Genomic DNA, 11430 nt, shown 5'->3' with positions numbered 1-11430 from the left:
GTGCTCATCATTCTTTCCCTCTGAGTCCTCCTCCTCAATTTATTTGAGCTCCCTACACTTCAGCTCAAACTATCCCCTACCAGCCTACCACTTATATATTTGCATTTAATTATGCTGCACAACCTTTCCCTACCTTATTCTCCTTAAATATCAGGTTTTTCTTTAAGTCATTTTATTGTTTATTTTTAACCACATAATGAAATCATGTAGCTATACTACCAATAAGTCCCAATCATAGATCGTTAATACCTGTTCAGAGGAATAATTCATGTTTGTTATGCCATCAGAGCCTCAAGTGAAACATGAAATCATTAGGCGCATATTGAAAGGCTCTCTTGAGTCTATTAATGCTATATGAGTTTATACTGAGTTCATGGTTTATTAAAGTATAGCTTTTATAACTCTGTGAAATGAGTCATAATGCAAAACTCCACCAAGGTAAGGACTCAGTGTGTAGCTAGCCATTTACATTGCACTTGTGGCAATGTAAATGCAGCAAATAGAGGTAATTGTTATGGAACCTATTTTAGAGATTGTTGACAGTGGCGAATGATCTTTCAACCTTTTCATATGAAATTACAGTATAATAAATCCTTAGTCACAGCCTTGTGCAACTTTCAGTCTGGAATGCAATCAAAGATTTTCCAACGGCTTGCTCTGAAATATTTAATCACTGAGCATGAATGGTAATCCCATGAGGTATTAGGTGAGGGACAGAGGGTTTATCTAAAAACTCACTACAATCAGACATACCCAGACAGCCTCAACGTGGCTAAAGGGCACTGTTATAATCACACAAATAATTAGTACAGTAAAATAACATGATCACCATCCTTGTAGTATTGTTCTTATATTTGCTATTTGATAGGGAAGCTTTTTTCTTTCCTTTTTACCTGTAGTCTGTGAAGCTAAAATATCCAAACATTAAAGAAAAGAAAGAAGAAGTGACTTTAAACATGTGACAACACCTCACCTATGAAAGTTATTCCAGCTACCATGCAAGCACAGGAGCTCTGCATATTAGCTGTCAAAGTCGGGTGGTCTGTGTCAACCTTTGACCTGTTGTTCTTCAGCTACACCTTAAAGTCAAAATGTATTAACGTATACAGTATACATAGACATACACAAATAAATAAATAAACCAGAGTGAATTAAAATTTAAACACAAAAATATCAGTGGCCATGTGTGGACTATTCTTAGAGCTGGGTATTTTCCCTTTCTTTACCCACCAGGCCCAGGCAAAAAGCTAGAGCTATGGCTATCTGGCCTTGATAGTATGGGTCTAAATATAGAGGTGCCCTGTGACTGAGCTTGCTGTAAGTGTCAGATTCCTGGCGCACTCATCTATCCTGGCTGGACCAGCACCTGCTGCTAACTATAAACCCACCCGCCCACCCACCCCCATCGCTGCTCACCAGCCCAGCACACACAGGATAGCCAATGTCCAGTCAAACTCTTGTCTGGAGAAGAAAAAAGATTCAGGCTAGACTCGGTAAGCATTTTCCCTAAGCTCAGCTCAGAAGGGAGGGGCAGAAATAGAGATGGGAGCATTGGAGGATGAAATGGGCCTAAGCGAGATGCCTCTCTTTGCTTTTTCTATTCAAGTGAGGTACATGGCACTGTCTTTTGCATTCTGAAGTTGTCCAGCCAGAGCTGCTGCACTGTTTGAGTGAGTTGTACTAAGTTGCTCAGTCCTGGATTCAGCTGTGGATTTAAGAGACAGTTCCCTGAATGAGGAGCAGATATTGCAACCTAGAGGAACTCAATGCCCTTAGGAAAGCCCCACCATCGGCCAAAGGTACAGTACCAATCATTCTGTCTTTCTGTATTAGCACAAGAAGCAGACTGTCTTTCTTTAGTCAGTTCTAACCCAAGGTTATGTTATTGGTAAAGTTCAGTTTGTTAAAGATAATCTAGATAAATTGTCACTTTGGATATATGTTAGATTTAAAAAATCTTAGTGACATTCAAAAGAAGTTGCACATCACATACATTGATGAGATCACATGTGTAGGTACAGTGCATTTTGAGTACTAATACTAAGTATATTTGGTATATTCCCTTGTCCCACTTTCAAATTGCTAGCTCCTGCCTTTTAAGGCATAGTAACATAGTTATATCAATGTTCTGAAGACCTTTTGGAGATTTACAGTTACTCTTTGTAGGTATTGTGGGTATTCCCAAATACTTTAAGCTAAATTTGTTATTGGAAAGCTAACAACCCAGAAAAAAATTCAAAATGTTTAACATCTACATGTGCTTTTACTCAAGTTTTGACTTTTAGTGATATTATCACTGTTACTGATTATATAAATGACTAAGCTACACACACTCCAGGTGAACATATCTTTTTCCAGTCCAGGAACAGAGCCCAGAGCAGACTAGAAGCAGACTGGATCGGCCACGGTGATAACTTGGAGCTGGTGGACAAGCGATGGACAGCTGGACTCTCCAGGGGGACAGCTACTCCTTCCTGCGCACTGCGCCCCGTACTTTGTCCTTGTGCCACCGTGACGGTACCCCTAACCACGTTGAAATCTTTGACATCATTAACGTCCCAAATCAAAGCAGTGCCATTTCAGAGACCACCTGCCTGTGTGACATTTTTGGAGACGACTGTGAGCCACCCTCTCTTTCAAGCAGCCCTGCTGTAGTGCCTCTTGTCCCTCCTCAGAGGGAGGTGGAGGGGACAGCTGCTGCATCACCCCTGGTGGATGATCTGAACGACTCGTCAGGTTCTTATCACACTGCACACGGCTCCAGTGAAGGAGAGGAAGGCTTTGAAGATTCAGGAGAAAGGATTTACAGCCCCACTTTGCAGAGTGAGTCTTTGCAAAAGACAGAGACAGAGGGCCCAGGTCTGAACTCTGGGTATCCAGAAGTTTCTGTGGACAGTAACCCAAATTTAGAACCAAAAAGCCAATCCCCCTTACCCAAGCTTAGTGCAGTTAGCCCATCATCTGAAGTTCTCACCAATGGTGAGAGAACCCCACCTCCTGGACATAACAGCTCCTTCACCCTTAGTCCAGTTGGAAGTACATCATCCTCATCTTCTCCCTCAATTGAAAACAGATGTTCAACATCACAACATAATCACAGGCAAGTTTATTCAGAAGATGAATTAAATAGAATTACCCCTTCCCTCAAAGATAACCTCAATAATCCCTCATATCAGTGTTTAACTTCAAGTTCCTCCCCTCTGCCTAGAAATTGTGTCAACTTGTCCTCTGAATCATCAAATCCCCAATCTTTAGCTGAGGTCACAGTAGCACTAGTCTCACCTGAACCACAAAGCAACTACTTTAGTCAAAACAGAAGTCTTTTATCTGAGCCATCTGAGCCCACATTCAAAGATTTTTCTCCAGATCTTTCAGAATCAGACTTAAAATCTAGCGCCACCCTTTCATCTCCTTTACCTTCATTCAGTGGTACAGAGTCATCACCCGTTTCAAGAGCTTCATCAGCTCAGTCTCCTGAGAGAGAAGGGTCCTACTCCCCTGATACCCAAGCATCATCTCCTTTTCCAGAGCTAAGAAGGAGGATCTCCTTGCCTGATCTATTCAGCCGAGGCTCTACCCCGGATAGAGAAGCTTCTTCTCAAACTCCTGAGCTGATTCCAAATCCTCCCACTGCAGGAAGAGACACGACTACTGAGTGCCAAGATACAAGGTTATTCACTGAACCCATCAGTACTGTGTCTACACCTGCCCCACAATATACACCTCCCTCACCTATCATTTCTACAGCAACATATCCTGACCTTGTGGAGAGTAGTGTCTCATCTGGAGTACGAAACACAGCTTCCTCACCTTGCCTGATTGGTGTTATTTCTCCAACTAAGACTGAATCAAGAAGTCCCTCTCCTGGCCCTTCTCATAGAATAAGACACCTTTCAACACCTTCTGAAATTGAGACGAAGGTGTCTTCACCTATAATAAGTTATAGTTTATCACCATCACCTGAAGTTACTCATAACTGCTCTCCCATAGAGCTCAGACATACTGGTCCCTCACCTGAAATCAAGATTACAGCATCTTCACCGGAGTTCAGTAGGAGTGAGCGTTCCTCTGAGTCGAAGTCAACATCGGCCTCTCCCCTCCAGGAGTCTTACTTTGGTTCGGCCTCATTGAGAAGCCTCACTTCATCCCCTCATATCACTGGAATTTCTTACTCTGTCATTCAGCCTGAGGACAGGGACAGTCCCCTATTTCCGGAACTCCAGCGTCTCTCCACCCCTGAGCCTGATAGGACACTTGTGTCCCCAGAAGCAAGCCTTACCCCAAGCAGAGACAGTTTACTGAGCAGTATAGCAGAACCCACTGGTACACCAGAAGACTCTCCGCATATATCAGGCTTCTCAAGCTCTGTCCTGCAGCCTGAAGTAACACAACAACACAGGTACCAAACATCTTCGCCAAAGCATTCAACATCCTCTCCTGAGGCAAGACTTCAAACCCCCTCACCTGACAAGTATCAAAGTCTTTCCCCCCGGGTTAGAAGTAGAGACCCATCACCAGTTGCCCCTTCTCCTGACCCAAAGTATCATCAGCTTTCACCAGCAAACCTCTCTACAGTGAATAACCCTCATTATAAACAGCCCACCTCTCCTCTAAAAAATATACCTGATGTTGAAGAGAATTCCTCCTCAGCTGATTCTATAGAAATTTTATACACAACACATTCGGAAAAAGAGAGTGTGTCACCCTTCTTTGCATTTAACAGCGGAGAAAAATCAGTTGTGGCTGAAAACAAAAGCCCGTCACCAGTTGTTGCTGTTCATTCACCTGAATCTATTTCACCTTTCTTAGCTGAGGGAAAGATAGATCGTTTACCAAAACACCAAAGCTCAGAGAGAGAGGAAACACCTCCTCTCTCTGAGGTAAAACAAACTATTTCTCAGAAAGAAGAAACTTATAACCTTCCTATTGGAATAAGGTCTCCTTCACCTAATCTGATCATATCTCAAGGTGGGACTCCAAACATTTCTGTTGTGCACAGTGCTGCTTCTAACTCCCCTCTACAAGGACTGGAAATCCCACAGCCTACATTCACTACCCTGAATTCTGAAAGCATCAGCTCATTTAAATCAGCTTGTACACCTGAGCACACAAGAAAACAGATCTCAAACCGTGTAAAACGTGAAAACAAGTTGAGGTTAACAGAGGACATGGCCCACCATGAATACAGAAGGCGAACTCCCTCTCCCCCACTCACCAGGTTTACACCTGTCCACATCCTAGCCCCTGAAAAACCATACAGACAGTGGCAGAACAGAAGCTGTAGCCCCTCTCAGGCTGTTGCATCTTCAAATAGTGGTAATTTAAAGAAAGTGGTAACAAACAGGGAAAGTCCCAATGTTGCCCCTATTGACAATAATAGCCAGGCTCACTGGGTCAGGCTAGGAACACCACTGGAGATGGAGAAGCAAATACAGCTGGAGGAAGATAGAGAGGTTGTTAGGGAAAGGCTCAAAGATAGGGAGATGGATAGAGAGCGAAAAAGGGAGGAGCAGGTTCTTGAAAAGGGGAAGGGTTGGCAGTGGGAGGCCAGTTACAGAGGGGAACAGGCTGAGCTGTCATTCAATGCCAGGAATAGAAAAGGGCCTGCGACACGCAGAACAGCTCCCACAAGCAGAGAGATTCGTCAGGGACTGCCAACAGTGCAATCCTATTCAGAGAGCTTGCTTGCCACAAGACGACAACAGCAACACAGTCTGCTTTCTTCCCAACAAGATCCAAGGAGTGTTGGACCTAGCAGACGGATTCAACCTTCCGCTCTGCAGAGCAAGAAGACTACCCCAGGACGTGTGGCTTCAAACAGGCCCGGCCGGAGTTCCAGCTCCAGCATGGGAAGTGAGCTTGATGAGGCAGATAATGAAGTTAAGTGGTTAACAGATGTGGCCTTCAGCAGCCTGTCAAGCCCTGACACAGATTACCTTGACATGTACAACTCCAGCCACCGTTCCTCTACCAACATTTCTCAACCTTCTACACAGGAGAGCCCAGCTGGGGTCAATGCTGCCTGGCTTGCTTATGCTGACTTCAGGGGTTCTGCTCAAAAGCTAGACAATGATGAACTCTCCTTCCAGGAACCATATACATACTTCTCAGATGGCCTCGATCCATTAAGGCGCAATGAGTTGGGCAGCTTTGAATGTGTTGATGTTGCTGTGGAAAGAGAAGACTCTAGGAAGGCAAGAAGAGGAGTGCCAAAGAGACAGATCCAACTGAAAAGAAAGAATAATGCTGAAGGGAAGCAAGATGAGAGCAGTGAAAATAGTAGTCCTGGGGTACCTATTATGACTGAAAGCCCCTCTCTAGAGAGTCATTCTAGTGAGACATGCATGAGACAGCATATTACACCAACAGCAATGCAAGAATGCTACCCTTCTGAATGCAGTCCTGAGCCCAATCAACAACATGAAAGAAACTCCAAACTCCAGAAATCTGCTTCTCTGGATGAGTCATGTTCTAAAACCAAGATGGCCACGTGTCTTATCAAAAGTGTGTTGTCCAAGAAGATGCAAAGTGTTGATGAACAACCGGATGAGCTGGTGGGCGAAGATATAAGCCCCTCCTTTGAGGAAAACAGCCCACCAACCGAGACTGTAGCATCATCGCTCAAAGAGTCCCCAAAACCTACTCTGAGTTCAAGTCTTCGGTCAGATTTCAGTATTTCATCTGAGATTCTTTCTGTGAAAGGAGAACCAAAAATAAAGGATGAAGCTAAAACAACAAAAAGCTTTGGAGAGGTTTCAAGTATTAGGACGAGTTCATCCTGCAGCAGCAGAAGTGTGATTTTCTCACAGTCTGAGAGTGAAGATGCTGATTCTGAAAGCAGGAATGCAACCTCAAGATCTGAAAGTAAGTCAGAAGTGAAAGTTAATAGTAAACATTCAAGAACTGCAGTATTGAACGACAGTAAAACATGGGACGAAAAGGAGAGTGGTGAGTCAGCCAATGCCACTGCCAGGAACACAGTAGCTTCTTCTGTCACTAGAGCCACCAGCATGCAGGCCAGGACGACAAATAGAGACCAGGAATGTGAAAACACAGAGGACCATAAACAACTGCAACAGGGTGACAAGGGCGCATACACATCAAACACACAGGCGATCACACTCAAAGCTATGGAGAAAAAGAAAGCCTCTCTAAATGTCTGCCTGACCCCTGAGGCTGACGACAGGCCCAGGGGTTCTTCACCAGATCAATCTTCCCAAAAAAAGGAGGAAAGGAAAGAGGCCAGTGTTGATGACAAAGTAGAGGAAGAAAATGATAGTAATCAAGTAAAGGTCCCCATTCACAAAGTAAGAGATGTGAGGCGGCTTGTAAAAAACACATATAATCTGTCCTTCAAGGCAACTGGTCCTATAGTGCCTTCAGCTGCGAATGAAGAAAAGATGCAACATTTTAATCAGGAGAAAATGGACAGAGTGAAAGAGGAGAGGATGGAAAAGGTTGAATCAGAGCCAGAGAGGAGGGAAGACAGGGAAGAAGAGTTCAGGTTGCAGAGGAAAATGGAACATAAAGAGGAAGCGAAAGACTCAACCTTATCACTGCCTCTTCAGAGAAGAAGAAATCCTCTGTCTCGTCCTCAGCCAATGCAAATAGAATATAGGGCTGTGTGCTCTAAAGATGAGAAAAATAAAATATCTTGCAACAAGAAAGACTCAGAGAGCCTTGATGACAAATCTCAGGCTACTCCAAAACTTCCCATGGAGGTAAGCAGGGAATCACTGATGTCATCAAACGAAAACACACAGAATTACTCAAGGAGAGACACAGCAACTGTGACTCCATGTCAAGATGATCAAAATATGGCGTCAGTGAGACAAGAGACTGTGGCAATAATGGATAAAGTGACAGCCAATGAGGACAAACCTGTTAGAACAGACAGAAAACCTCCCATGCTGGGAAGTCTCCCCAGACAGCCCAGTAAGGAAAGAGAGGTGTCCACTGCTGTAGTGTTGATAAGGGATGGCTCCAGCAAGACCAAGGCATCTGCAACTTCAGCACATGAAGATATTTCTACAAAAAGCCAAGCCCCAGCTGCTTCGCCCTCACCTGGGCCTGCTACCCCTAGCAGTACCCCTGGTACCCCTGGTCACTCAGTTTCAATGCTATTAAAGGAAAAAGGCTACCAAGCAGACATTGGAGCGGTGGTAGGTGACAAGGAGAATGCAGCTGGAGGTAAAGGAGTTCCCCATAAGCATGTAAACTGCCTTGAGATCCCCCTTCAAGCTACTTCTTCCTCAGATGAAGGTCAGATCCAGTATCACAGAGAAAGGACTTTTTCATCCTCTTCTAACATGTCTGGCCCCTCAGCAGCGTCTGAAAATGCGGACAGCCTAACAAAGACCACAGAAGATGAGGGGGTTAGCATGAAGCCTACAGTAAAGGATGCAGCTAAACAGAAAAGTGCTTCTCTGCTTTTGAGTATGCATGAGCAAACACGGCCTCCTACCAAACAGAAGGAACTTGGAGATTTTGAAGCAGTGAAAAGACTTGATCCAACTTTTCCCCCAAGGTCCCCCGCTATAAGGAGAGTCAGACCTCATACAATCGAGGTTAAGTCATTGTCTAAAGATACACAAAAGCAAGATATGTCCACAAATCCTACAGGAAACAACAGACCTCAAACCATAGAAGTTAAATCAATAGCAAAAAATTCACAAAAGCCAGTTGTGCCTCCCAAACCAAGCTGCAAATTTAAACCTGCAGATTTTGGAGCAATGCCAAATGATGCAGAGAGACCATCTGCAACAACATCCAGTGTAAAGCCACAAGGTGAGGACAGGCCTCAAACAATAGTAGTGTCCTCACCCACAATCTATAGAAAAATCTCAAATGAGGCCACATCAACATCACACAGTACAAGAAAGCTAGCGGTGTCTGCAGTGTCTAGCATCAAACCTCCACCTTGCAAAACAACGGCCACCACCATCACCAATCTCTTAAATCAGTCATCAGCATCATCTGAGACAGATGCATCTACTGACAGAGGTCAACTGCCAAGAGCCCCCCCTCAGAGCTCTAGTTATACACAAAGAGCCACAGCCTTGGTAGCTCAAACATCATCCACTGACCCAGGTTTCACCTCAGATCCCGAGGCAGTTTCTGATCCACATGCAAACCAAGTCCCTGCACCTGTCCCAGCTGGAGCCAACCAGCAAAACCAGCCAGCTGTTATGGATCAAGATATCCAACCACCACAACCCAGAACGGCACATGCTCATGAACAAGCTATGCCTGTAGCTTCAAGCAACACTAAACAACTGACTCCTTTTTCCACCACACAAGTGCCAGGATACACACACCAGCCATACAGACGCTCACTCTCACATGAGCGCTCACACAGGACAGAAGAAATGCATTTTTATGCCTCAGATGATCCTCCTAGTTACGATGACAGAGAAAGCTTCAGTCCTCTAATGCTCCCAGATCTGACCACCAGGAGGACAAATCGATACCAACCCTCCACCCGCCCTCCTCCCTGCTCCTGCACTGCTGGCTGCCCTTCCCACCCTGGTCTCACTCCCCCTCACCGCAGCCCCCATAACCTCACCCCTCCTGCTCCTACACACTCTCCTGGCCAGGCACTACCCTACCCAGTTGCTCAGCCCCCTCTCCGTTCACACCAGTGCAGACCTGACCCTCAGCCGATGACCTATCAGCCCGGTTCTCCAAAATCAAGTCCACTTGGTCCATGTCAGCCACCAGTCATGTATCAGCCTCTTCACCATCCTCCTCCCTGTCCTCCCCACCCCTCACTAATGCATGCTTGCCCTGCAGAACGTACATTGCAACCATCTCAGCACATTGACCCTCGAAGAGCCCCTGTCCACAGATCCCCCCAGCAACAGCCTCCCGGTATGGCTGGGGCTCCTTACAGTGATCCTGTCCATGGCCACTCTCCTGGCCTTCCACCTATGGATCCCCAGTATATTTGTGGCCCTCAAAGCCTGGGGCCCTCCTATGGCTCTGACTATGGGGGTGACAGCTCCAGTTTATACTCAGAGAGCACTTATGGACAAGCACCTCGCAGAGTGCTCCTGGATCCTGAAACAGGGAAGTACTTTTATATTGAGGTGCCTGTTCAGCCACTAAGGAAAATGTTGTTTGACCCAGAGACTGGCCAATATGTGGAAGTGCTCATCCCACAGCAAGCAATGTCACATTCAGGCCTGTATCCTCCCTCAGCAGCTCCCTACCCATCTCTCCACAACCCCAACATGTATGCCCCTGCTCCACAGTACATGCCCTATGCAGCTCCTCCTCCCCCAGCTCACCCCCAGACTGAACCTCATCCACCTCGGTATCCAGAGCCCTCTGCTGCTGCAGCAACAATGCACCCAGGTGGACCTGGGGTCAGCTACAGGAATCTCTCTGCTCAGGGGTCCAAGCCAGAGCCCCAGAACCATCCACCACTGGACCAGAGCTACCTAGAGAGTATGTATTATGTCCCTACAGGGATGAATGCAAGCCCCAATACAACCCCACCAGACTATTACCACAAACATCCCCCTAACCTACCCCCAACGGGGGGGAAAAGATCCTGAAATAGAGGATTGAGGTCGCCTTCCTGGAGCCTGTTGGGTTTTAAATACATAGAGTATAAAGGGGCTGTCTAATGTTAGCCTGAAATGTTATTTGAGTTTTCACATAGCAACTGAAGACAGCAATAGTTTGGTTGTTGATCATTTGCTGCTTCCTGTTCTGTCCTAGGCTGCTTTAAGAGAGCAATATAAATGATTCTTAGTAAATTGTTTTTTGAAAAGTCAACAGAATTAGCCTTTTCTTTGTGTGTGCTCTTAAGATCATTACCTTAATTTAAATGATTCATAACAATGTTGTCCTTTTTGATACAGGGTAAGAACATCATACACAGATGCAATGCACAGGCACCACAAATCAACATGTTTACTGATTTACTGATGTGTCTATTTTTGCAACAAATATCTCCCAAAAACTTGAAAATGCTATTAAAAAAGAACCTCATATTTATTTTATTATTATGTGTCTGTTATATTGAATGGTGATGTTTTCAAAAATAAATCAAATCAAATATTTCACATGTATTGCTCTTTTTGTCATGCCCCAATCACTTTTTATTTAGATTTTAAAATAAATGAACCATTCCATGATTTGTTTACAAGTCAGATTATGTGAGTAAAACTCTACTGTCATTGTACTTTTTGGTTAAACAGTCTCTCAAGAACTTGGATGAAATAATATTGTAGTTTGTAACATCTTTAGTATTTTTGTAAAAACAAGTTGCATTTACACTGAAATTGTCCATGCTCCTCATTAACTGTTGGCCAGCTCCTGCTTTGACACAAGCGGTGCAGTTTTTTAAATGTTAATAAGTAAGGTCTCAATTGACAGTGAGAAACAATATAAATAAACTTTGAAGCTGGGGAAAGCAACTTA

General features: G+C 44.7%; 1 protein-coding gene across 1 annotated transcript; it reads left to right on the top strand.

The window, feature by feature from the left end:
- Window positions 1–1444: 1444 nt before the first annotated feature.
- On the top strand, window positions 1445–11069 carry si:ch73-43g23.1 (uncharacterized). The gene is made up of 2 exons (XM_061048696.1): window positions 1445–1799; window positions 2359–11069. Exon 2 carries the CDS (start codon window positions 2436–2438, stop codon window positions 10557–10559), a length of 8124 nt encoding a protein of 2707 aa, XP_060904679.1. The 5' UTR covers window positions 1445–1799; window positions 2359–2435; the 3' UTR covers window positions 10560–11069.
- Window positions 11070–11430: the final 361 nt, after the last annotated feature.

Source organism: Labrus mixtus, chromosome 10, assembly GCF_963584025.1.
Source record: "Labrus mixtus chromosome 10, fLabMix1.1, whole genome shotgun sequence".
NCBI lineage: Eukaryota > Metazoa > Chordata > Actinopteri > Labriformes > Labridae > Labrus > Labrus mixtus.
Note: the sequence above shows the minus strand (reverse complement) of the source record. Positions and strands in the feature narration are given on the sequence as shown.

Excerpts from the sequence above, each read along its gene's own strand:
- si:ch73-43g23.1 (XM_061048696.1), top strand. The coding sequence starts at position 2,436 with ATGGACAGCTGGACTCTCCAGGGGGACAGCTACTCCTTCCTGCGCACT.